This window comes from Grammomys surdaster, unplaced genomic scaffold (genome assembly GCF_004785775.1).
Source record: "Grammomys surdaster isolate TR1022 unplaced genomic scaffold, NIH_TR_1.0 125946, whole genome shotgun sequence".
NCBI classification, from domain to species: Eukaryota; Metazoa; Chordata; class Mammalia; order Rodentia; family Muridae; genus Grammomys; species Grammomys surdaster.
In genome coordinates, this window is record NW_021620768.1 from 1,775,051 (window position 1) to 1,801,041 (window position 25,991).

At 51.4% G+C, this 25,991-nt stretch overlaps 1 protein-coding gene across 6 annotated transcripts; it reads right to left on the reverse strand.

The window, feature by feature from the left end:
- Nucleotides 1-330: 330 nt before the first annotated feature.
- On the reverse strand, nucleotides 331-24,789 carry Sema4a (semaphorin 4A). Of its 6 annotated transcripts, none has more exons than XM_028753230.1 (15): nucleotides 24,715-24,789; nucleotides 18,325-18,482; nucleotides 16,546-16,706; nucleotides 15,622-15,684; nucleotides 15,282-15,380; nucleotides 14,953-15,058; nucleotides 14,099-14,215; nucleotides 13,579-13,703; nucleotides 13,271-13,443; nucleotides 11,846-11,996; nucleotides 5,306-5,486; nucleotides 3,018-3,136; nucleotides 2,759-2,916; nucleotides 2,215-2,312; nucleotides 331-1,633 (listed from the first exon to the last, which is right to left on the reverse strand). In XM_028753230.1, exons 2-15 carry the CDS (start codon nucleotides 18,452-18,454, stop codon nucleotides 1,041-1,043), a joined length of 2,274 nt encoding a protein of 757 aa, XP_028609063.1. In that variant the 5' UTR covers nucleotides 18,455-18,482; nucleotides 24,715-24,789; the 3' UTR covers nucleotides 331-1,040. The 6 variants fall into 6 exon arrangements, with proteins under 6 accessions (XP_028609063.1, XP_028609067.1, XP_028609064.1 ...); XM_028753234.1 differs by lacking the exon at nucleotides 24,715-24,789 and adding an exon at nucleotides 21,241-21,429; XM_028753231.1 differs by lacking the exon at nucleotides 24,715-24,789 and adding an exon at nucleotides 19,768-19,819.
- Between the last annotated feature and the right edge of the window lie 1,202 nt (nucleotides 24,790-25,991).

The window sequence follows — 25,991 nt, forward strand, 5'->3', positions numbered from 1 at the left end:
AGAAGGCAGCGTGCGTGGGGAAGTGTGGAGACAGACGGATGGGCCCAGGGTGGGGGTGGCCATGGAGCACCTCCAGAAACTGCGGCTGGGGACAGAGCTGAGCTCAAGTCACGATGCGTGTGGGAGTGTCGGGGACAACAGGTGTGGCAGCCAGAGAGTCTCACACACACGCACTGCTAAGGCTGGTCCTCACAGTCCTAGCCCTGCCTGGAGCCCCAGGAAGGGCTGGCTGGGGCAGGCAGGAGCTGCAGAGTGTCACCCACAGACCTGGTCCTCCACACAGCTATCCTGGTGGGAACTTGGCCATAAGAAAACCAACACACCATAAGCTTTGTTTAAAGCTTATATCTTTTTTAATAAAAAATAAATTGTCTGTGACAAGCAGTTTTCTGAATCTCAAAACAAAGGGAAGAGGAAGGAAGAGGTCAAGGGTCAGTCAGCCACACTAGACAAGTGAACAAGGCTCAGATTATGCCCACCATTCTAGCCAGGGCAGAGACAATAACAATCTGTCCAAACTGAAGCAAGAAGGAAGGTGGGTTAGACTTCAGAAATGACTTCCCAAACAGTACGGCATGATTGGTAAGGGAAACACAAGGGGCCAACTCCATAGAGAATCTTGGAGACCCAGGGAGGAGGGTGGGCTGGTGTTCAAAGCAGCAGCTGCTTCCAGAGCGCGGCTTTCTGGATGGAGTTTGCAGGAATAGCCCCAGCTTGCTCGGATGCTTAGGTTTGTCACCACAGAATCCTAGACAGCCACACCTTTCAGGGTCTCCTGAAGTGTGTTTGATACAGGAGGGCTCTTGGGGTCGATCAAAATCAAAGAATCCTGTCTGGCCCTTCCTGTCACAGCACGTGTGCAGGTATGGAGACAGCCCATGTGCTTGCAGAAGAGAGTCCTACAGAGGAGGCCCTACTGGGTGCTGTAGGTGCCACACATTAGCAGGAAAGCCCTCTACCCTGGTCAAAATGGCACTGTACCTGACCCAGCCAACATGGTCAGGATCTTGCTCTGCTCAGCTCCCGGTCTGTGTCTCAGTTTAAGCCATTTCAGCGCCCAGATGGTTGTTGTCGGCGTCTACATCACTGGCAGAGGTCCTGTGGTCCTTGGAGGACTGGAGGTGCTGTTCCCTGCTCAGTGGGGCCTTTTCCCTGGGGGGCAGCGTCCCACAGCCCTGAACCTTACCCCGAGCCCGAAGTGCTCCCAGTGGGGAAGCGAGGAGCAGAGTGAGCACTCCCAAGAGTACAATGGCCAGGAGGACAGTGACGATGAGAAAATGGGGCCAGTAGGACCGCTGGGCAGCCGTGGAAGCTCCCCCACCGACCCTGGTCAGTGGGACCTGCACACGCTCCCGGGGAATGCCTGCCAGCTCAGGGTCCTGTGCCAGAGGCTGGTCCTGGCTGTCTACCCAATAGGAGACCACAGGGTATGAGTAGCCATTCTCAGTGGCCACACACTGGTAGAGGCCCCCAACGCCATCCTGTGGCAGCAGCAAGAGGGAGCCATTGTAGATGGTAGAAGAGGCTTCTGGGATCTTGGCTCTGCCGTGACTCCAGTGGTAAGAGGCCAGCGCTGACAAGTGGGGGCAGGGCAGCTCCAGAATGGAGTTGGGGACTGTCAGGACTTCTTTAACTGGAGAAGAGCAAAGAGGTGACATGTTCAGTGGGAAGGGAGGAAGGAAGGTGGGAGAACCAGCCTTCCTTACGTCTAGTATCACTCTGTAGCCCAGCCTGGCCTTGAACTCTCCCAGCAATCCTGGTGTCTGGGATTACTGCTATGAACCACCATCCCATCTGTCTTCTGATTCCATTTCAACTCCCAAGCTCAAGGCTTAACCCTTCTCTATCTCCAAGCTAAAGCCCAAACTAGCCCCAGTCGAAATCTAACTTCTAGCCAGATAAACCCTTAGCTTCTGAGATCAGCCCTTAGCTTCTGGGATCAGCCAAGATTGGGCCTGTTCAGAGTGGTGTGGCTGTAGGCAGACTCCAGTATTGCTAATTCCAACTCAGACACCAAGCCCACATCGACCTCAACCTGAACCCTAGGGTGGCCTCCAGCTCAGCATGCCTCTCCTGTCTATAGTCCACTTCACATCCTGACTTAGAAATTTAGGTCTCAGCCTAGGCAGGTGCTGCAGAAGCCACGGGGCAGAAAAGCCAGTCCTTCCTGAAGCTCTCCAAGTGCCTGGTCACCTCCTCCAGTCCCACACTCACTAAGTTGAGGGGGGCTCTGACGCCGGGGGCTCCTGGCCATGGGGCCACGGGCGCATGCCCACTCCGGGTTGCCGCGTTCCATGTCCTGCTTCCAAGTCCTGAGAAAACAAGGCAAGCAAACTCAGCTCTTAAAACAGACTGAAGTGTGTGTGTGTGGGGGGGGGGGGGAGGTTAAAGGGAAGAAAGGCGGAAGACCAGGTAGAAGAAAGCAAGGGCAGCTTCAAAGCTGCCCTGAGGAAGGTCATCTGTGAGATCTGGACCCAGAAGGTTGGGCTCTTGGAGTGAGAGTGTTGGTGCCCTTTTGAAGAGGGAGGAACGGGCGGTGGTGGCGCACGCCTTTAATCCCAGCATTTGGGAGGCAGAGGCAGGTGGATTTCTGAGTTGGAGGCCAGCCTGGTCTACAGAGTGAGTTCCAGGACAGCCAGGGATACACAGAGAAACCCTGTCTCAAAAAACAAAAAACAAAAAACAAAAAAAAAAAAAAAAGGGGGGGGGGGGAGGAACAGTCACTGAAACTGGAGAAGGAAAGCCTAGGCAGACTCACAGGGTAAAGCCAGACAGAAGGCTGCAGATTCTTGATTCAGGGTCCCAGGCACAGTGAGGGTCCCTGGCAAGAACACAGTCCACACAGCTCTCATAGACACTGCAATTGGCCCTCGGAACTCTCCAGATGCCTCCAGAGAAGCCTGCAAACACTGCACCCTGGGAAAGAGATGGAGGGTATCAGGAGCCCTAGCACCCTGGCCCGGGCTCCCCAGGTGCTCCCCAAAGGACAACCGTATTCTGTTCAGGTCCCTTCTCACCTGGGTGGGGGCCAGCTGCAGGTTTCGAACAGGCTCATGGTCAGGGCTCAGCTGGATCTCCTCCACGAGATAAGCACTGCTGTTCTGAGGCACCACAGCCTTGTGCAGGGACCCCGTGGCTACAGAGACAGAGACAAGGTAGAACTTCTTCCCGTGGCTGCCCTTACACAGCTCCCCAGCACGTCACTCAGTCCTCCACGGCCCAGGGATGGAGGGTGGAGGGCTCTCATGGCAATCTTTCTTTGTGTGTCTTGTTATGTACCTGTCAGGCATGCGTGCACACATGCATGGGGAAGACATAAGTCAAAGCGATGTATTTTACTCAGTTGCATACACACACACACACACACACACACACACACACACACACACTGTATTTGCTGAGACAGGACCACTCACTGAACTTTGAGCTCACTGATTATCTGGATTGGCTGCTTAGTCAGTAAGTGCCAAGAGATCCCGTCTGCCCCACCCTCTACCCCACCGCTGGGTTTACAGGTATCCAGTGTGACACCCAGCTTTTATGTGTGTTCTGAGTATCTGGATTCAGGTCCTTACAGCTGAGTCATCTTCCCAGCCTCTGTCTGCGCCTTTTTTTTTTCTAGTATCAGGGGTAAAGGAAAGGTTAGATTCAGGGCCTCTCATGAGCGAGGCCCTTGAGCTACACTCCCAGCTTTCTTTTTACTTTTGTAACAAGGGCTTTAAAGCCCAGGATGGACTAACATGCAATCCTCCTGGCTCAGCCTCCCAGGTAACCAGGATTATAGGCCTGCAGTACCAAACCCTGCTTCTGACCACCCTTTTAATGGTTGCAACTTCCCATAACTCAGAAATCTATAGTAGGAGAATTATGAGTGTACGCCACCATGCCTCAAGCCTGGTTTTATGTGGTACTGGGGATCGAACTTGGGGCTTTACGCACTGCAGGCAAGCACTCTGGTGTGTCCTCAGCCCCACTGTTTCTGAATAAACAGAAAAGACTGAAGATCCAGGGGGCAGGGCAGTGCAACGACGGCAAGACAGGAGACCCTTGGCAGATTTAGCTGAGAAGGGAACAGGAAGCTGCACTGGGAGAGCCAGGGAGCATCTATCCCCAAGTGTCCTCTAGGAAGCAGGAGGACCAGAGTCATGAGCCAAGAATGAGGCTGGGCTCAGGAGAGAGGGATGGATCTACAGTCTTCTGGAAAGAGGAACAGTCGGCTGGGGAGTGTGTTAGATTGCCAACTGAGGGCATGTGCTTTTCTGGGAGGAAGACACTGGGCTCATCTTCCAGGCCATGCTGAAAGATCTGTCTCTGCTGTGCATATGATAGGAAAAACAGAGACAAAAATTCCCAGGCTTGTGGAGTGGGTGGAGGCAGACCATAGCTGTTCTGAATGAGAAAATTGCACAGCACATTAGCACAAATTAGAAAGTTAAGTGGAACGGAGTGAAGGGGTCCTGCCCGGGGCGAAGAGGTGGTGGTGGTGGTGGTGGTGGTCTGCCTTCCTTAGTAACAGGGTCTCGTTCTGCTACTCAGGCTAGCTGCTAACTTTGTAAATTCTTTTATTTTTGAGTCAGGTCTTACTATGCAGCCCTTAGCTGACCTGACACTCACTAAGTAGACTAGGCTGGCCCAACACTTAGAGATCTATCTGCCTCTACCTCCCATCTGCTGGAACAAAAACATGTGCCACCATGCCATGTTCCTTTTTCTCCTCCTCCTCCTCCTCTTCCTCCTCCACTTCTTCTTCTTCTTCTTCTTCTTCTTCTTCTTCTTCTTCTTCTTCTTCTTCTTCTTCCTCTCTCTCTCTCTCTCTCTCTCTCTCTCTCTTTCTTTTTCAAGACAGGGTCTTAATCTATAGTCCAAACACTTGGGAGTTAGAGGCAGGTGGATCAGAAGTTCAGGGTTGGAGACCAGCACAAGCTGCATGAGACTGGAGGGCAGGGGAGGCCTGGCTCCAACCCTTCTTCAGGTCACCCTGATGATCCCTTCAGTCACACTTCCCTCTCCACCCACTCCTCCTGCCTCTGATATGGCTCCTCCCAGAAGGCAGGCAGTGTTTCTAAGACAGGAATATAGATTGGATTCTATATTCCCCAGCTGACTGAAAGCTCAGAAAGGCTAGAGACGGGATTGTCTTGCTGTGGCACTGTGCCTTCTGAGTCCAACAGGGGGCTCATGCACTAAATATCTGTTAAATTATGAACTGAACACATGGTGGATGGACTCAAAGGCTTCCTGCCTCCGCCTGGGTTTGTGTCCCTGCTCTGGTCATCCCAGGTATATTCTGGAAGCCCATACTCACAGGTACCCAGGTACATGACCACATGGCTGCTCCCATCAAGGCCCTGAGCTGGTTCCACGGCCAGTTGTGTGTACTCCACGCCAGACTTCACCAGCAGGGGTGTCCCTACCACATGCTCATCCATCAGAAAATGGTCCTTCATGAAGGTCAAGGCTTTGTCAGAGGAGGGGCCCATGGAGCACTGGAGGAAAATAGAGTGTGTCAGCTCCTGAGTGGGTGCACCCCTCCCTCTCCCACCCTCCTTTGCCCTCTTTCCTCAGATGGTGGATAATGCTCAGATCCGAGCTCCTAGGCTCACTGTGAGGTTGAAATGGCCTAATACATGAAAAGGAGCAGGCGCAGGGTGGGGCCAGTGCAGGGCGGGAGGGGGGGGCAGAGGGCAGCGCAGGGCGGGACCTGCATGCCCTGTGGACTGGGTCAGCTATTTTCAGTGTCCTGCTCTTCCGTGCCTGCATCAGTGCCAGCATGAAGCACGATGAAGGCTCCTTCAGGCAAGCACCCCGCTTTACTATGTCTGTGGTCCCTGGCGAGGCAGTCAGTGACAGAATGGAGGTGTGACAGAAATGGGCGGTGTTGCAGTTTTGCGTGAACTTGCTGCGTGACTTGGGGGAGTTCCTCCCCCCTTCTGAGCCCTCTTTCTCTCGCTGAAACCCGAGGGTGTTAGACCGGCTGTTCCTTCAAGGTCCTGACAACTGGAGAGACTCTTTGCTCAAGATTTAATTAATTGTCTTTCCTTTCCAAGAGCATCATCCTGTAGGCCAGTCCCAACTGTCACCTGTCAGCTGTGTAGTGATATAACCTTATAGTAACCATACATTACGGTTACTGTAAGGTGCAGTGACACAAGTTACTTCATCTCTTTGAGCCACCTGTAAAGTGAGGGGACTTCTATAATGCCATTTTTGTGCCAGCAAAGAATGCATGCGCCTATTTTTTTTAGATATTTTTAAATATTTCACTTTGTTACTTTTTCTTTATATATATGTGTGAATGAGTGCACACCTGTGTGTGCAGGTACCTGTGGAGGCCAGAGGTGTCACATCCCCTGGAGTTCCCTGACATGGATGCTGGGAACCAAATTCAGGTACTTTGCAAAAACCAGTAAGCACTCTTAACCACTGAGCCACCTCTCCAGCCTCTCAAACACTTAAAAATTCCTGCTAGGCCTTGGTGTATAGCCCAGGCTGGCCTTGAACTCTCAATCTGCCTCAGACTCCTGAGTACTGGAATTACAGGTGTGAGCCACCACACTCTATGTAGGTAAGCACACAGCCAAGGAACACCAGATTCATGGGTAAAACTGAAAACAAGACAAGCTGAACCACTCAGAAAGAAAAGAAACACAGACCCAAGAGGAAGCCAGGTGTGGTGGAACCCCACCTGGTGGAATCCCAAGACTGGAAAGACAGACTGTGAGTTTGAAGCCAGCCTGGTCTACAGAACAAGTTCCAGGGCTATACAGAGAGACTTGACTACCTGACTCCACACTCTTCTTCCCCCACATTTTTTCTTTAACTTTATGTATATGACCCTGCTTTTCTTTCTTATATTCTTTTTTTTTTTTTTTTTTTTTGGTTTTTCGAGACAGGGTTTCTCTGCATAGTCCTGGCTGTCCTGGAACTCACTCTGTAGACCAGGCTGGCCTCGAACTTAGAAATCTACCTGCCTCTGCCTCCCAAGTGCTGGGATTAAAGGCGTGCGCCACCGCTGCCCGGCCCTGCTTTTCTTTCTTTCTTTCTTTCTTTCCTTTCTTTCTTTCCTTCCTTCCTTCCTTCCTTCTTTCTTTCTTTCTTTCTTTCCTTCCTTCCTTCCTTCCTTCTTTCTTTCTTTCTTTCTTTCTTTCTTTCTTTCTTTCTCTTTATAACTAGAAAGAGAAAATGGGGGAAGAGAGGGGAAGAGAAGAAAAAACAACAAAGAGAAAACAAAAACAATTCAAAGAGAAGAAAATGTCAGAGAAAATCTCATCCTTTTCCTGAGAGGGAGAGGGAACTATCTTGCTCCTAAAATAAGAGGAGTCCTTACATGAAGAGAACAGACAGGTACCATACACATCCCACGGGAGGAGTAGCCAACCTCAGGAAAGCAGCCAGCTCACCTTCAAATCCAACCTGACTCTGACCAAGTCTCTAATCCAGCAAGTGCATATTTACAAGAATACTGACCTGGGCATGACTCAAGCCTGTAAACCCAGCACCAAGGAAGCACAAGCAAGAGGATCAGGAATTCAAGGTTGTCCTTAGCTAGGATGAGAGTCCCAACAACAGCGTGGGCTGCATGAGACGCTGTACACACACACACACACACACACACACACACCCTCTAAGTAAACTATACCTATAATACCACTAGGATCTACACTGAACAACTCTGTAGGACAAGGAAGTAAAGTGAAAAACAAACAGTGGTGGACCATTCATCGATTGAGAATGTTTGCTGCTGTTCTCCAGAACCAGAGCTTGGTTTCCAGCACCAATTATGGCTTACTGTAACTCCAACTCCAGGGGACTGACATCCTCTTCTGGCCTCCAGGCTCCTTCTCACATGTGGCACACCCAGAAACACACACATACATACATGTACAGACACATGCACACACATGTGCACGCATATACACATGTACACCTACACATACACATGTACATGCATATACATACAATACACACATATACACATGTACACATACATACACAAATGTATATACACAAGCACACAATATACACATGCACACACACATGTGCACACATACATACACATATGTATATACACATATACAGACAAATATGTGCATATGTACACACAGCAAAAAACCCTTTATGACAGTGATTCTTAACCTCCCTAATGCTGTGACTCTTTAATACAGTTCCTCACATTGTGGTAACCCCCCAGCCATAAAATGATTCACTGCTACTTCATAACTGTAATTTTGCTACTGTTATGAATCATAATGTAAAGATCTGTGTTTCCCAATCATCTTAGGTGACTGACCCCTGTGAAAGGGTCATTTGACCCCTCCCCCACAAAGGGGTTGCAACCCCTAGGTTGAGAAATACTGCTTTACAGTATCTTAGACATTCTGAGCTGTGAGTGGGGCACATGTCTGTCTTCACAGTACTTGAAAGAAAAAGGCAAGAGAATTTTTGGTTTTTTGAGACAGGCGTTTTTTTTTGTTTTGTTTTTTTGAGACAGGGTTTCTCTGTATAGCCCAGGCTGTCCTGGAACTCACTCTGTAGACCAGGGTGGCCTCAAACTCAGAAATCTGCCTGTCTCTGCCTCCCAAGTGCTGGGATTAAAGGTGTGCGCCACCACTGCCTGGCAGAAGCAAGAGAATTTTGAAGCCAGGCTAAGTTACACAGCAAAGCCTCTTTCAAATGAATAAATTAAAATAGGACAGATGGCTCAGCAGTGAAGAGTACTTAGCTGATCTTGCAGAGGACCTGAGTTCAGCGCCCAGCACCCACATGGTGGCTCACAGTACCTACAACTCCAGTTCCAGGGAATCCAATGCCCATTTCTGGCCTCCTCAAGCACCGAACACACACCTGCTGCACATACATACATGCGGGCAAAACATTCATACATATGAAATCAAAGTCAGTCAGTCTTTTTCAAGAGTAAGTTCCAGAATGGGGAGGCTTGTGTTCTGACTCGATCACTCCTGCACCCCACTGCCCACTACAGTAGCTCGTGCAAAGTACGTATTTGTCAAATGAAAAGGAAACAAGGAGAAATGGGTCAAGAAAACTTTTCTGTTCTGAAGTTTGGGGGATTGGAACCTTGCGAAGGCTAGGCTAGTGCTCTTCCACCAAGCTCTACCTCTGTGTGGGACAACTCAAAGGAGAATGGCTCCCATAGGCTTCTATGTTTGAATGCTTGGCTGCCCCTGCCCCACACTGGTGAACTGCTTAGGATTAGGAGGTGTGACTGGATGGAGGAGGTGTGTCACTTGGGGTGCCCTTTGAGGTTTCAAACACCCACACCAGGCCCAGTGGTTCTTTACCTCCTACCTACAGATCAGATATAAAGCTCTCAAGTACTGTGCCAACATTGTGCCTGCCTGCTGCCATGCTTCCAACCTTGATGCTCATGAACTCACGCTCTGAAGCTATAGCAAGACCCCAGTTAAATGCCTTCTTTTATAAGCTGCCTTGGCCATGGTGTCTCCTCACAGCAATAGAACAATGACTAAGACACAGATCACAAGAAAAGCTCTTAAAAGAAAAGAAAATAAACGAAATTTCCAGGCTAAAGTGGTCCACTGGGCACCTAATTCAGCAGAGACCATGCAAGCTCAGCATGGAATAGGTGAGCACTGAGGACTGGCCAGGTGGCTCAGCAGGTAAAGGTGCTGCCAAGAGCCGGCACTCTCTCTAATGGAAAGAGAAGTGATTCCTGCAGGCTGTTCTCTGAGCCCCTCACACAAAACAATCAAAGAAATATGTAATTTAAACATAAAAGGATCCAGTGAGGGAAAACAAGTTACATCCAAAAGGTTAGGTGTCTGAACAGCTTAGGAAATCTCCAAAACAAGTAACGGAGTGAGCCTTGCAAAGTTTGCAGGAAGCGGTCCCAGCTCTATAACTGCATATTCCTAACCAACCATCAACAGTCAGAGTGGGATAAAGGTGGTTTCCACATTCAACATCTCCAAAATTTCATGTCTTTATTTTATCAGGACTCTATAGAGGACAGCCTCTACTAAAATGAGGTAGTTTAAGGTGAAGCAGAGTGCTGGGGCCAGCTCCATGAATAGAATGTCTGCCCAGCATGCAGGAAGAAGCCCTAGGTGCAATCCTCAGTGCCACAGGAACTAGGCACAATGGTACATGCTTATACTTCTGGTACTTATAATGGAGGCAGGAGGATCAGAAAATCAAGGTTACCTTCAACTCTGTAGAGTTCAGGGCCACCTTGAACTACAGGAGTCCTGTCTCAAAAGAGAGAAGAAATGAAGGAAGATGGAAAAGAAAGATGAAGCCACAGAATGAGTGCCAGAAACAGAAGCTGTTACTGGAGAGTGGCCAAGGGACACTCCAAGCAGAGGAGGAAGGAAAGCTGCAGAGGTCAGCCATCTGGGCCGCAGCCTATCTGAGGCTTTCTTGGAAAGTGAAACCGTTTAACGAGCCAATGGTCTAACTTCAGAAGATCCAGGAAGACATTGAAATGAATGACAGCTTAGAAAAAGCAAGCAAAAAAAAAAAAATCAGGATAACAACTCACCCCAGGAAAACAAAAGCTCTATAAAAAGGAAAGGTAATCATGGCTTACTACCTGGCTGAACTGTGAGTGAGTAATCTATATTAATCCTGTCAAAATGACAGTGACAGCCGGGCGGTGGTGGCGCACGCCTTTAATCTCAGCACTTGGGAGGCAGAGGCAGGTGGATTTCTGAGTTTGAGGCCAGCCTAGTCTACAGAGTGAGTTCCAGGACAGCCAGGGCTACACAGAGAAACCCTGTCTCGAAAAACCAAAAAAAAAAAAAAAAAAAAAAGACAGAGACAGGGGCTGGTGAGATGGCTCACGAGGTAATTGGACGATAGTAGAAGGGAGCCAACTCCCCAAAATTGTCTGCTCACCTTTACCCGTGCACCCACACTCGTTCACAGACAATAAACAAATAGAAATTATATCTGAAAAATTCCCAGGGGTGGGAACTGTTGCTTAGGGTTAGAGCACTTGCCGGGGCAGATGTGAGGTCCTGGATTTGATTCCCAGAACTCAAGGGGAAGAAAGCTACCTGCCTTTTAATGCTCACACCGAGGTTAGAAATAGTACATAGGGGAAGGGAGGGAATGGAAAGCTGATTTGCTAGAATTTGCTTAAAAGAAGCACACTGCTTTTGAAGCCGACTTTGAGCTACCGATGTTGTGCCAGTAAGCATGGGTTTGGAGAGATATTCCAGAGAGAGCTGGGAGAGGCGGCACACACCTGTGATCCCACCCATGGGACAGAGGCAGGAGGTGAGTTTGGGGCCAGCCTTGGATGGGAGTGGGGCTTCAGCACCAGTCCTGTAGGTGTCTCTGATCCTGAGCTTGCCTTGAATGTGCATGGACTCCTCCTGAGTGCTGGGATTACAGATGTGCACCACTGCGCTCAGTCTATTTGATTCATTTCAACTGTATGTGCAGATAATCCAGATTAAAAAAAAAGTTACAGGAAAATGTGTTCAGGTGAAAAGCTGGGCATGGTGGCACAAGCCCGAAATCCAAGCATTTGGGAGGTGGAGGCAGGGTAACCAGGAGTTCAAGGCCAGCCTAGGTTACATGAGGTCCTGCCTAAAAATAACGAAATGGTGGTGAAGCTGCCCCAAACTGTGCTTGGCACCCAGCCCATGTCCTCCTAATTCTTTGGTGATAAAGTCAGGTATTTGGTGCTCACTTATCACTGGGAAAGAGGTAGCCCTGGCAACTGTTCTGGATGTAGGGTGGTATCAGACATCTGCGGCATATGAACAGCTGGGCCGTTTGTGTGGGCATTTACCATGCCATGATGGTGCTCTTATGTATATTCCTGGAGGCTCTGAGAGGAGTGGGTGGTACTCACGCTGCCTGGCCTTGGGTTGACCTCTGAGCCCCTGTAAGTGGTCCAGCGGGAGGTTTCCTTGTTCAGCTCCTTGTACTTTCCTTTAAAGACTCGCTCAATGTCCGTGAGAGAGAAGGCACAGACTGCTGAGCTCCTGGTCCCGCCAACCTGCCTGAAGACAGGCAGAGAAGGCATTCAATGTGGTTCCCAGTCACTGCCTCTCCAGCCCCAGTAGAGCTCAGTGGAATCCTAGCAGGCCTGGAGGGCAGGAGGCAGGCCAACCTCTGGAGGCTTCTTTTTACCTTGTTTATGGTGATAAGGACCTGAGAGCCCCATAGAGTTCCCTGACACTGGCCTAAGGCCTGGCTAGAAGCCCATCGCAGGATCTGAACTATGATTGTTCCTAATGAGGATTAATTGGGGCATAGGCCCTGGGGTGGCCCCGTCTATCCTGCCCAGGCTGGGCTGTGCCCACAGGAAGAGTGGTAGAACCGGCTTTGTCTCTTCTGCTGGTCTGTGTTGGACCAATGAGTCTTTTCAATAGTCTCCTCGACACATGGACTGGGTTCCCAGTTCTGCATCTCACTGATGACAGCCCTGCACACCAGAAACCTTTGCTTCCTGATACATTGTTGGCACATGTCTAAACACTGTGATGCCAGACCATGCCTGTGGGACCTTTGGACCTTCCTTGGTCTCTGAGCAAGGTCTTCCTGGTTTCTTAATCAAAGAAAGAGCCTATGGCCAGTAGGAAGCTGGTGCTAAATTTATGTCTAGTTTTACAATAGCCTTTCAGCTCTACAGACCCTCTCCCTACGTTTTTGGTAATTTTCTTTTACTTCCATTTCCTAGCCTAGTTGATGGGTCTTGTTTGTCTTAAGTCAGTCTCCAGTAGCTGAAGCTATCCTCACTGTGGAGCTGAGAATGGCCTCCTGTCTTTCCTTCCCATGTACTCATCCCTGACTTAGGTGGTGCTGGGGATCAAACCCAGGGCTCTGTAGATGCTAGGCAAGTGCTCTACCCACTGAGTTACATCCCAGCCCTTGTTTATTTTTGAGACATTAGTCCTTGAACAACTGATCTTCCTTCCTCATCACCACGTCTAGCTTTGTTTTATTGATTTATTGTTTTGTTTGAGACAAGCTCTCTCTGTGTAGCCCAGACAGGCCTCTTGCCTCCTCCTTCCAAGTGCCGAGAGCACAGGCATGCACCACGATGCTAGGTGTTTTGCTGATTTTTAGTGTCTGCCTTCCATAAGCTTCCTTCCAGGCAGAAAGAAGCTAGTCTCTGGGCTTTGTTTCTGCCCTACGCATGAGAGACAGCAGGGTTCCCAGGGTCTGGTGATGCTCAGATGCCTACCTATGTCAAGCTCAGAATGTAAAGTAGGCTGTATCCGCTCCAGCCTCCCTGGGATGCAGCCCTCTTTTTCCCTGCCCTGCTGCTCACCACTGGGAGGTAAAGACTGCGTAGATGTGGGGAATTGAGGGAGAATCGGCGGGCAGCAGGACCGCGTGGCGGATGATGTTGAACGGCAGCTGCCCTGGCTGAGCGCAGAGCAACTGGGCTTTCAGGAAGGTGGTCCACTTCTTCTGCAGCAGCTTTTCACCGCCTACGTCGTTCTGGGGGAACCGATGGAGTCAAGGCCTTGTTGTGAGTGAACCCGCCCAACCCACCTCTTCCCCATTCCCATTGGTTCCCAAGCAGCCAGCCCTCCTCCAGACTGGGGTAGGGGGGATGGGGGGATGGGAGCAGACCTTGCAGACTCGAGCCACCCTGGATATGTACAGCTCCTCAAAGAAGTCAAACTCGCTGGCTGTCTCCTCAAAGAAGAAATAGACGACCTGGGTGGATGGAATGGCTGCCACGAAGGAGGCGTCCGCTGCGGGGGCAGGACAGACAGGCTTAAGGACTTAAGGATGCTCATGGTTCCCTTGGTGACACTGTAGGGAGGATTCTGAGGGCCAGGGCAGAGGTTGCCTCCCATCTCATGGCTTGTTGAGACATCTATGTACTTTTTTCCTTTTGAGGCAGGGTCTTACTATAGCTCTCACTGGCCTGAAACTCACTGTGTAAACCAGGCTGTCCTCCTTTACAGACATCCGCCTGATGCTGCCTCTGCCTCCTGAATGTTGAGATTAAAGGTATGGACCACCCCAGCCAGCTCGAGTACTTTAATTCGGTTTTCAAAACAGAGCTGAGTGAATGAAAACAAATCCCAGACCTAAGGTCAGGAAAGGGGCCCAAACTTATATTGACTGGGAGTCAGGGACTTACGGTGCAGCCAGCGTAGGAAGATGTCAGTCTTGAGAACAGGCTGGGATCCCAGTGTCCGCATCAGAATGGGCTCGCTGCCCAGGAAGTTGTTCATGGTGCCAGAATAAAGCATCCCATCTAAGATCGGGTATAGGAAGGAAAAGCAAGTATCAGGGAAAGGCTGCCCGCTCTCCTAAGATGTGCCTTCCTTCTATTCTCTACCCTCTTGCAGAACCCCAAAACAGAGCTGATACTAACACACACACACACACACACACACACACACACACAGCACCCTTCTTAGATCCCTCTGCCCACAGGCAATGGCTTATGTAGCCTTCTGTACTGAACATGTGCCAAACCTTTTCTGGTCCTTCCTCAAACACTAATCCCAGAGAAATGGCTGTCTTGTGCTCACACACCCTGGGCCCCTGCTTATCTTTTTAAGTCTGCTCAAAAGGCAATAGCCATCTCCTGTAGGAAACCAGGGTAGGAGGTCTGTGATGGCTCGTGTCCAGGCAGAGGCACAGGACTTCTTTGTTGTAGCCGCCTCAGTACCCAGCTCCATGTGTGGGCCATTCAGGAGAGTCATCCCCCATGCAGAGTGGTTAAACAAGTGGCCAAACCTCAGGGCTCACCTGGTGCCTTGCTAGGCCATTAGGCCTTGTATCTACCCACATGGATTTCCTTGTACCCCTTTGGGGACAGTTTCAGAAGGGGTAGTGGCTGAGCTGTCTGGTTCTTCCTTTGATCCTGCCCCCAGAGGCTCCTGGTTTGCTCTGTCCCTTTCTTTGTAAAAACTATCATGTCTCACTTTCCCCAGAGTCACTAGGAAAGGCAAGTTTCAAGATGGTCTTGGAAAGCCCAACACTCACCGACCAAGACAGCTGTGTGCTTGTGAACAGGGTCAAAGGGGCTTTGGCCCTTCCCATCCATGACCTTGTCTATCAAGATGGGCAACAGGAGGGAATCTTGGAGTCCCTAGAGGGGGGAAGAGGCTGGGAGCCCAGAATGCCAGGGTCGCACGTCTGAGAAATGAGGAGCATGAGGAAGTAAAAGGGACAGAGAGGGGATTGGTCTGGGGCTAGGAATCCTATGAGGGACCTCAGGGACCAGAGACTCCCAAAGCTATGGAGGACAGGCTGGGATGGGTGTGAAGAGAGGTGTTGGGGGCTGTGAACAAGAGGGGTGTCAGACAACTCACAATGAAGGTACAGGCGGGGCTGAAGGCAAAGGTCCCACAGGCATAGAGGTGAGTGGCATTGTAAGAGACCAGGACACGAATGAAGTTGAAACACTGTGTCTAGAGAGAAGCAGAGAAATGAGGCTATCAGGCCAGTTACCCACCTCCTGGGGTCTTAGAGGATGCTTCTCCATCCCCCATTCCCAGTGGAGAGGAGGGTTGAGATCAAGTCACTTGACAGAACATGATCCACTGGATAATCACAGAAACAGGTCCTCCTGTGCCCACCCCTGTGGTCACCAGGGATGGTCCCTGTACACCAGGGTTCTGCCATCCGCCCTCTGCCCCCACCTGCGGATACCTCACTGCTCTTCTTCTTAAAGGCACATTCGTTCTTTTTTCTCTCAGTGGCTGGCCAGGGTATCTAAAGTGGAGAGTTGAAAGGGGTAGATGAAAGGAAAAGAACTCTTTGGTTTTTCTGTAAGCCACCACCACCCCCTGTCTTCCGCACACCACAGCTCTGATGTAAAGCCACCAGTAAGTGCTTTGTGGTGTTCTGGAAGGCGGTCATAATGCCAATTTGATCAGGACTATGACTTCCATCATATTAGGATTCATCAGGACATGGCTCTATGGTAGAACCAAACCGATCAGAGTTCAGATTTAGACTCAGCCACCAGCTGACTGTGTGCTCTGGCTCCATTTTACAGCCTGTTGGTGGTAACAGCCAGAATGCATGTGTAAGTGCCAGGCATACACAGCAGTGGTTTTAAACCACACATTTCCTGGGGAAACCTGTCAACCCCTTAGAGAAGCTGCAGAGGAGGGGTGCAGACATCAGACTTTGAGTCTCAGACACTCTAGATAAAATACTCTGCCACCGAACAACGCTCCTGGTCCAAGACTCTGGAATTTCACCTATACCCACCATGGGCAGGAGGTCAAGAGATCATGCACTGAGAAGGAGCCATGAGATGTGCCTTCTCCCTCCGCCACCCCCTTTCCCTCACATAGCTGCCATTAGGATGACGACAGCACAGGAGTCAGGGGTTTCTCTCTAGGTGCACATCAAATTATTTGAGTCACTGATTTGAGTCAAAATGTTTTAAGTCTCCTATGCCAGGGATCTCTGTATCAGCCATCTGAGCGGCTGAGGTTACGGTAAGGCTACGGCAGCATGTCCCCTCTGTCACTGCTGACTCGGAGTGGCAGGTGGCTGTTCAGATGGATGCAGAGCTGGCCCAGGGAAGCTGCTGTCCTGGACCCTAGTCCCTGACCTCCTCACCATGTTCCTCAGCCTTGGGACTCCTGGGTTCTGGATATTCAAGGCCAGGATGGCCTCTCGAGCCCCCACATAGAGAGTGTTGCCATCGCTACTCAGAAGCAGTGTGTCGAAGTCTCGGAGGTCTTTTTGTTGGAAGAAGCTGAGGGCCCTGTTCCCATCTCCTGTTGGGAGGCAGTGATAAGGAGAGGATGAAGAGGAGCTATGAGCAGCAGCTGATCCCTGAGGCAAAGGTGGGGGAGGGGTGGCAGGCCTCAGCAGCTGTCGTCCCCCCTTCACTGGCAGCCCCCCCCACCCCCGTCCCTGCATCCCCAGTAGCAGGCATTTGAAACTTTCTGCTTTGAGTCCCCAGAAGAGAAAAGTGCCAAAGATGGGGTAGTGTAGTGATAGTTTGGGTACTGTTGGGAGGATTGTGGGGAGAGCCTGCTCAAGACAGAGACAGCAAGTGAAGTGAGGTTAGAAGATGCATTCTCAGGCCTGGGGGGGATGCAGTGAGGCAGGATGGGAGAGGGAAGAGCTGACAGGTAGACACAGGAAGGGGTTCATCAACCACAAGCAGCAGAGGTAACTGTCATCTGCCTCAAGACTTGTCATAGTTACGGATTCCTGCCACCCCCATTTTCTCTGTTTCCTCCCCTTGCTCTGTTATAGGAGTCACCCAGCACTAGCAATGCTGCAGTGGGAAAGGCTCCTTCCTCTCCGTTTCTGAGCCCATCAGTGTGGGCACGCCTGGGCGCCACCTGGACAGGCTGAATATGTTGGTTAGTAGGGCATGTTCACTACCTAGCATGGTGGTGTGTGTACACATGCACATATGTGAATGTGTGGGCTCCTGCCACACTGGCGGATCAGCAAGGAGGAAGGGGCATGTCAGATAACTCTCTCGTGAACACATTTGGACTTTTGCTTTAGTCAGAGGACAACCTGGTTGTTACTGCTTTGGCCTCAGGACTCAGGAAATTTGGGGATCAAGAGGAATCCAAAGACAAAAATGGAAAAGATACAGCATAGGTTGGCCTCCCCTGAACTCTGAAGAGGGCTCATTGTACTTCCTCTTGAAGTGTAGGCTTGTTTGTGCCTGCACTCCCATCCCTCCCAGAGATGCCTCTCTTTCCACTGACTGGTACATTTCCTTTACCATTCTGCCTCAGAAGGATGCTAAGCTACAGCCATGGAGAGAACTGCCTTCCTTGTGCGTGCGTGCGTGGGGGGCACTTCCCCTGGGGCATTTCCTGGAACTAAAGGTGTCAGAAGCCCGACAGCCTCATCAAGAAACCACTGAAGCTGGATGGGCCCCTAGGACCCCTTCTCTTGATACCCATTCTACTGGACAGGATCTGGCCTGGCGTGACCTCTGTAGGTGTCTTGGGGTCCCCAGGTCCCCAGACAATCTAGCATGAGCTTTGGCTTTAGGGCTCCTGGTGCTGTAAAAGCCGGCAAGAATTTAAATTTCCTTACTTGGTGACGGTGACACTCGAGGAAAAGAAAAATCACTGACTTGGCAGAGAAGGCCAACAGTGACCCTTCTTTCCCTTCCACCTTGTGCCTCAAGTGGCCTCCCTTTCTCCCAGGCCCTCCGAGGCTCCTCAGCATCTCTGTTTCTCTTAGGCCCTCTGAGGCTCCTCCACATCTCTGTTTCTCCCAGGCCCTCCCAGGCCCTCCGAGGCTACCCAGCATCTCTGTTTCCCCATCCCATTTCGTTCCCTCTGGCACACCCTTCTCCTTCCTTGGCCCCTTCATCTCTACACTGCCATCCATGCCTCCCAGGCACCAGACACTTACCTGCATGGTATTTGACTCTGGGCATGGGCCCCTGCCCACCAGTCCCGAAAGCAGGTGGCAGTGATGGTAGCAGGAACAGTTGGAAGAAAAAAACACCCAGGAGACTCCAGGGGTCCTGGCCCAGGGCCATAGTCAGCCAGAGTTGTCACCAGATGGTTCTGAGGAAATAGGCACTTTCTGGGTAAGCCATGCTTACCACACCCTTCCTGAGGGCCAATAGGAGAGCCCCAGGGGGCAGAAGTTCCTCTCTGGAAGGGCCCTCAGAGTCTCACTTCCATCCATTCCCAACCTCGATGTTGCCTCCTGCTGCTCCCTGCACAGGGTGCTGCTGTGGCCCACACTGTGCCTCTGGTCTCCTACTATTAAAAAACTACCGTACTTTGCTTACCTGGCTCACAGAAAACTTCCTTTCCACTCTTGCCCTTTAGCATCTCCTGGACCCAAGCTCTAGAGCTCTGATCATCTCTGGCCCAGACAAAGGGCTTCTGGGGAACTAGTTCCTGTATGCAAAAGGTATTCCCCACGCTGGCCTGTCACTCAGCTATACTGTGTGTGACACTTTGTACCTGCTACTCACCCCAACCCAGGCAGACAGCCTATCCTCTCCCCTAGCCCCCAGAGGCTCTGACTCTTGGTTAATTGGGTCCATCTGGCCTTCTTCTTAGGGGTAGGGGCATGCCAGTTTATCTACCACTGTGGTGGGGCTGTCTGTCTGTATTTCCTGGGAGTGGCCTGGGCAGGAGTCACTGGCAGGCTCTCAACTTCTCTAGCCCCCTCCCCCCCTCCCCCGTCCCTGGAGCTCTGCATCAGCCTCCCCCATGACCACTGAATGCAGATTCTCCCCCCCACCCCCACCCCCCAATCTCACATACCCTTGAGCCAGCCACACTGAGAAGTCCTGTGTTCAAACCCTGAATCAGGGTGCCATCCAAGGCAAAGAAGGGGGTCCAGGCAAGGAAAGAGGCTCAGCCTGGCTGGAATGGGAGCGCGGCCCTCCAGGCTCCCATCCTGCCAGAGCCAGTGTGGGCTTCATGCCAGGGAAACCTGAATTTCTACCTCGAGTTGTGACAGATCCTGGCTGGCTTGGGCGGAAGTTGGTGGATCAGGGCGGGGAGACTGGTGGAGGGGGTGTGGGGGTGAGGCTCACAGGCCTTGCAGGAGACACACCTCCTTCCCTCCGTAGTCTATCAGAAATTAAGAGTTCCTTCTAGGACAGTTCAGTGATGTCCTTGCTTCTCCAGCACACCACTTCCAGTCTAACCAGCCTAAGCTTCAGACTCCTCTTGCTCGAGAGAGTTCAGTGCGACATTGTCTCTCTTTTTCTCTCTGACCCCATAGTGGGGTTCCCCACTGCCACATACTGAGACCTCCCAACCTCCCATACCCAGTGGGACCACATTCTTGAAAGATAACACATTTAAAGCTGGGCATGGTGGCACATACCTTTAATCCTAGCACTCAGAAGGCAGAGGCAGGCAGATCTCTGAGTTCAAGGCTAGCCTGATCTACAGAGTGAACTCCAGGACATCCAGGGCTACAGAGTAAAACCCTGTCTCACCCTGTCTCAAAACAAATAAACAAACAAAAACCCCTACATTTATCTTAGTTGTTTCTATGACTTTGCTGAGGAAGTCCTAGTAATTTAATGTCTCAGTGGGAAATTCGAGAAATTTCCCGTTTGAGCTCATGCTTCATGGGATACACTTCGGAGCTGAGGCACCCAGCTGGAATGGTGGCTGGTTCCACCTCCCCAAAGGTTCCAGGAAGACCTCATAACGCAGGGTTAATGAGTAACTGAGGGCTCCTAGGCCAATAAAGAGTAGTTGGGCTGCTGCCCACTCACCCAGGTCAGCTGACTTCAGGTTAAAGAGCACAATGACCCAAGGCTAGTCTACCTCCAGGACATACCCTGTCTTCACCCTAAACATAATTCTCACTGCCAGGATGGTCCCCACTGTAGGATATCCTCCACCCTTCCCGTTACAGGATGGTCCCCACTGTAGGGTATCCTCCACCCTTCCAGTTACAGCTCCTGCACTGGAAGCATTTCTCAGTAGAGCCCGCTTGGCCTTCCCCTCTGTTCCCACTCTCTACTGTGGCCCAGGAGCTGGGCTCACACAGACCCTTCTGATAGCTGTCATCTGTCAAAGCTTGCTAAGACACCCCCAAACTCTCATGCTCACTGTGGGGACTCTGCCAGTCTCTCTGTTGTGACAAAGTCTTCTGAATCCCCTTGACCTCTAGCTCAGGCTTGGGAAGCCACCACCCCAGGGCCTCTCTTCGGAGACAGATTGGCCTATCTGGGTCACAGGGAGGAGCTGTGACAGGAGAACCAGAGGAGCAGCTCCAATGCCATCCTCTCTACCCTGTTCCTGTCCCTGGGCCTCCTCACAAGACCAAGTGCTCTCCCAGTCCCTCCGACAATGTGAGGAGCTCACACTGGGGCTTCACGCTTCCCAACTTTATGCCTGTTCCATTACGGTATTCTTTCACAGAGAGGGGAAATACAGCCGGGGTGGCGGGACAGCCGGGCGCCCATCTACTTCAGACCTGTCTAATTTGGAAGCTCTCCCTACAGGGCTGGCTCCTTCAGCCCCATCTCCTGCTCTAGTGGATTAACTCAGCTCAGAACTGCTCAACAGAGGGAGTAAGCAAGCATCAGGGTGGGAGGAGCAGGGCTCTCTCTCCTCCAGCCAGGAACCAATCGCGCTGGATGATTCCTGACTCAGAAAGAACAGAAATCTCCCTGCAGAGAGGCCACCTGATGTCAACTTCAACCTAGGTGCTTCCGGCCCCTGGGTGCCACCCACTCTCTCTCAGTGCCCTTCAAGTCAAGCTCAGAAGAGAGAGGCAGGTGGGAGAGGCATGTTGGGTGCATGGCCCCAACAGCTTGTCTCTCACACCCCTGAACCTCACCTGTACACTCACACAGAGTTCTGCCTTCAGAAGAGGCCATGCGGGGTATTCCCTCCTTGTTGTTGCTGCCTCGAGGAAGCTTTGATCATTTTTAAAAAGAGGACTGCGTTTTCATTCTCAGTGGGCCCCACAAATGATGCAGCAGGTTCTGCTTCCAGAGCTGGCAAGCCATACACCCTCCCTCACTTCACAAATGAGGAAACCAAGGCCAGTGACCGGAAGCATCTGAGGCAGCATTGGCAGCAGGCAGCAAGCAGTCTATAGAACAGCGGCTCTCAACCTGTGGGATGTGACCTCCTTTGCAGGATGTGGGTAGGTGGGCGTGGGATGGTTCAAATGACCCTTTCATAGGGGTCTCTGAAGACCATCAGAAAACACACATATTTACATTAGCAAAATCACAGTTATGAAGTAGCAATGAAAATAATTTTATGGTTGGGGTCACCATCACATGAGGAACTGTATCAAAGGGTCACAGCATCAGGAAGGTTGGGAACCACTGCTATAGAGAAAAAAAAAAATGCCATCTTCCCTGCCCCTGCTCTCCCAAGCCAATTCTCCATAAGCCCTGGAGCTCAACCTGGGGAAACCCCAGGACCACGCTAGCCCCAGGAAATCACAGCATTAAACTTAAGCTCCTTGTCAGGCTCCAGTCCTCCCAAGCTCTCCCCTCAGCCCCTAGACCACAGAGGAGAGGAGTCCCGCCCCTTCCTGTAGGACTTGATCACCAGAAGTAGAGCTGGGGAGCGGGGATGAGGAGAGGTGGATTGTGGAGGGTCAGTTCCTCATCCCACCCCTGCCTCTGGCTTGCACGGATTCTTCACTGAGGAAGGATTCCAGCACAGAAGCCAGCCCTGGCTCCATCAGTGACCTGGCATGTCCAGTGCCCCCAGCCTCCTTCTCTTCCTAGCCTTAGGGGCAGCCCTTAGGAGAGCAGGGTCTTGGGAAACAACCTTTCCTGCTCCCCTGCCAACCCATGGCCTTGCCCCTTTTTTATGATTGTAGCCAGTCAAATCAACTTACATGGATTTGAATGCCTACTGTGTGTGTGGGGGGTCACTAAGGATGCCCCCAGTCTGTGTCCCTAGCACCCCCATACCTTTTTCAGTCCCTGCAGGTTTCCAGCATTCTTAACACCACACACACACACACACACACACACACACACACACACACTCCATCAACCTAACCCCTTACCCAGTGCCTCTTGAGCTCCCTCTCCCAGTCTGGCTAGTGCTGGAAGCTTCGTTGAGCATTACACACAATGGTCTGACTTCTCTGTCTGCCCCTCCTCAGGGCAGAGTCAGCACCAGACAATGGCCCGCCCCTCTGTTCCCGCACTGTCTGTCGGGCTCCCCTGCTTCTTACCTGGAGCTTGGGATTCCGCTGTGCTTCCCTCCCCCTGGAATGCCAGGCGCTTGGCTTTCCGGTCTCCGAGTGCCTCCTTCCCGCCACCCTCCCACCCCCATCCTCAACCCCATCCCACCTCACTGGTCCTTAGTCACCATGGCGACCGCATCTCTAAGTGGGAGGGACTAGAATCTCCCCATATTCTTCCTCCTCCTCTCCTGTCCCACTGTGCCCCACTTCTGTGGCTCCTGGATTCTCATTTGTGGAGGCAAGACCCCAGATGTGGCAAGGGCGGGGGATACTCTAACCTCTGGGTGCCTGTTCTGCTCCTTTGCCCACCCTCAGGCAGGCACCAGTGTGCAGATATCAGGTTTAGGAGAGCAGTGAGGCAAGCCCCTTTATGGCCAGTTTCTCTTCATCTCTGGCTCTCCTAAGTACTGCAAATGCATAAGGAAGATATACCTGGACGCTAGCCAACCACCTACAGCGGGAGTTTACCAATGAGAATGTACACAAACATAAATACATATATGCAAGTCTCGCCACCAAGATATTTAGGAAACCATCTTCATTAATACCCTGACCTCTGGGGGAGGGGCTACTCATCTCAGGTTCAGGTCCTGTGTTCCCTTCCTAAGCCACCTTACCAAGAGAGTGGTGTCTCCAGAAACCCTCAGGTCTACTCCCTGAGACCAAGTAGAAGGGGAAAAAAAAAATCCGTGATGTAAGAGGCAGATAGGAGGCAGACTTCAGAAAGAACTTCCCAAAACTCTACCGGTAAATAGGAACAGGAGATTAGAAACAACAGTGACCTGGATTCCTTCTTGTTTGGGAAACAACAGAGGTAAGAAGCAGAGGTTTGGGGGTTTAGAAGCTCCCTGCTCCTGAGTTACCCTAACATCACAACTCCTGTCTCCACAGGGCCGAGGAACCAAGAGAGGCTGACTCTAAAGGCTAGCTTTCTAGGGGTGCTGGATTGCCCATTGGGCGTCATGGGCCTAAGAAACAGGGTCTCTGGGTGCCGACCTGGCAATCTATAACTTGCTGTGTGATCCCAGGTTTGACCCTTGCCTTCTCTGACTCCCATAAATAAAAGGAGGGCTCTTCAGGCCAAGGCAAGCAGCCTGCAGATTTCGTAGTATTTTTAGGAAAAAGGAAGTGGGTGCCCTGGAGGGGCCAGGCAGGGCAGCAGGCTTTGCAGGACAATCTTGGTTCCCTTTTGACCCAGGCTGAGATGGCGTAAGCATTTCCTTTCAGGGTGGGATGAGAAGGGCATACCATGTGCTGGCACTTTCTAGTAGAAGTGCAGGGCCACCTGCGTGCTCCTATTTCTGAACTTCCACCCTCATTGTCCCTGCAAACTAGGCCTGGGGCTTCTGTCCCCTTGCTCCGAGGGTTCTTTCAGGCACTTGGGGAAAGGCCAAGGCTGGTTCAGAAGAACCCATCCCCATCGAGATTCTTGCCTCCGACCTCACTTCCAGAGTAGGTGAGCCCAGTCTGTGGGACGATTGGAAGGGCCTGTCTACCACAGTGAACCAAGAAGAGAGGTGTCTACGGGTCTCTTTGGCTTTATGGTGTCCGGGTCCTCCCAGCCTTACCCTGGAGCTAAGGTATCCAAATGTGAGGACAGGGGCTTTAGTTCTTGAGTGATTGTGGTTGGAAAGGGGACCTGTTGAGTGACCTGACATCCAGCTCTCTTGCTCCCAACTCTCCCAGGGAAAGGAAAGAACCATTGCCTCTGCTGCGATGGATGCGATCCCTTTCCTCTGGTTGTCTAGCCTCAGTTTCTCCAGCTGTGGGGAGGTGGGGTAGCCAGTACTGTTGATTGTAGGAAGGGCAGCGAGCAGCTGATTGGAGTTTAGCAAACGAAGGTCTCTGGAGCAAATGAGGCTGGGAGGGAGGTGAGGAGACCTAGGCAAACTGACTGAAGAATCATTCCTAAAGATTCCTGGGGATGCCCTGCCCTCCTGCCCCCGCTCCCTCCAGAGAGGCCACAGAGACATCCCCCCACACACACGCCATGATGTCCTGAAGCAGGCACACACACACTCCATGTCCTGGCATCCCACTCCCATGCCACCCCCGGGGATCACGGGTCCCTCGCCCACCACTTTCAAACCTTACCCCCAGCAGTACAGACCCCTAACCCAGGCGTCCGAGACTTCCAGCAGAGTCTGTGCCCGGCAGGGGCGGAGCGAGGGCAGGCATGGTAGGGGAGAGGGCCTGCCAGCCCCCTCCAATGCCCCAGTTCCCAGGCAGCTCTTAAAGAGACCAGGGAGAATTAGCCAGGGGCAGCTTAAGAGATGAATGTAGAGGAAAGCAGCAGTGTGAGAACTTGACCCACCCCACCTTCCCCAAAAGTCCCCAGACTTCTCTGCCTGTCCTGTTCCTCACTCCGTGAGGACTGCCCTTTTGACCACCCAGCTCTTGCCACCAGCTCCCACATCCTGGCCCTTGTTCCCCTTGGGCTCTTGTCTGCTACCTCCCCTCCCCTGTTCTCCTGCGACCTCAGTCTCCAGGGAGGGGTGCCAACTGGCACAGACTGGAACGAGGTATGGAGAACAAGCTCAAGAAGTGAAAAGACCTGAGACAGGGCTGTGTGTGTTGGGGGAGGGGCATCCCCTATAGTCAATCTGGACAGGCAGGGGGACTCTTCTCAAGTGACCCCCACAAGATTTCTTTTCTCCATCCATCAGGCTCTGGAGAGGCCGAGAGAGGAGGGCCCTGGATACCCTCCCTTCCTACTTCTGATGGCCATCTATGTTGCAACAAGGAAGGGAAACGTAATCTCAGTTTGGGATGTGGAATCTGAAAGATTAGAAGTTCAAGGCAGCTGGGCAGTGGTGGCGCTCGCCTTTATTTTATTTTATTTATTTATTTTTGTTTTTTTCGAGACAGGGTTTCTCTGTGTAGCCCTGGCTCTCCTGGAACTCACTCTGTAGACCAGGCTAGCCTTGAACTTTCAAACTCAGAAATCCACCTGCCTCTGCCTCCCAAGTGCTGGGATTAAAGGCGTGCGCCACCACTGCCCGGCTGGCGCTCGCCTTTAATCCCAGCACTTGGGAGGCAGAGGCAGGCTGATTTCTGAGTTCGAGGCCAGCCTGGTCTATAGAGTGAGTTCCAGGACAGCTAGAGCTATACAGAGAAACCCTGTCTCGAAAAACCAAAAAAAAAAACCAAAAACCAAAAAACAAAACAAAAACAACAACAAAAACAAAAGAAGTTCAAGGCAATATGTGGTGGCCCAGACCTTTAGTTCTAGCGGACACAGGCAGATCTTTGTGTGTTCTAGGCTAGCCTGATCTACATAGTGAGTTCCAGACCAGCCAGAGTTGTCTGGTGAGGCCCTGTCTCAAAACAAATAAACAAAATACACAACAAATTTAAAAAAAAAAAAAAAA

Coding starts and splice junctions, on each gene's coding strand:
- Sema4a (XM_028753230.1), bottom strand. CDS start 18,454: ATGGCCCTGGGCCAGGACCCCTGGAGTCTCCTGGGTGTTTTTTTCTTC. Junction 15,381..15,621: donor TTAAGAAGAAGAGCAGTGAG/GTATCCGCAGGT, acceptor GCTTCTCTCTAG/ACACAGTGTTTCAACTTCAT. Junction 5,487..11,845: donor TCAACCCAAGGCCAGGCAGC/GTGAGTACCACC, acceptor ATTTTCCTCCAG/TGCTCCATGGGCCCCTCCTC.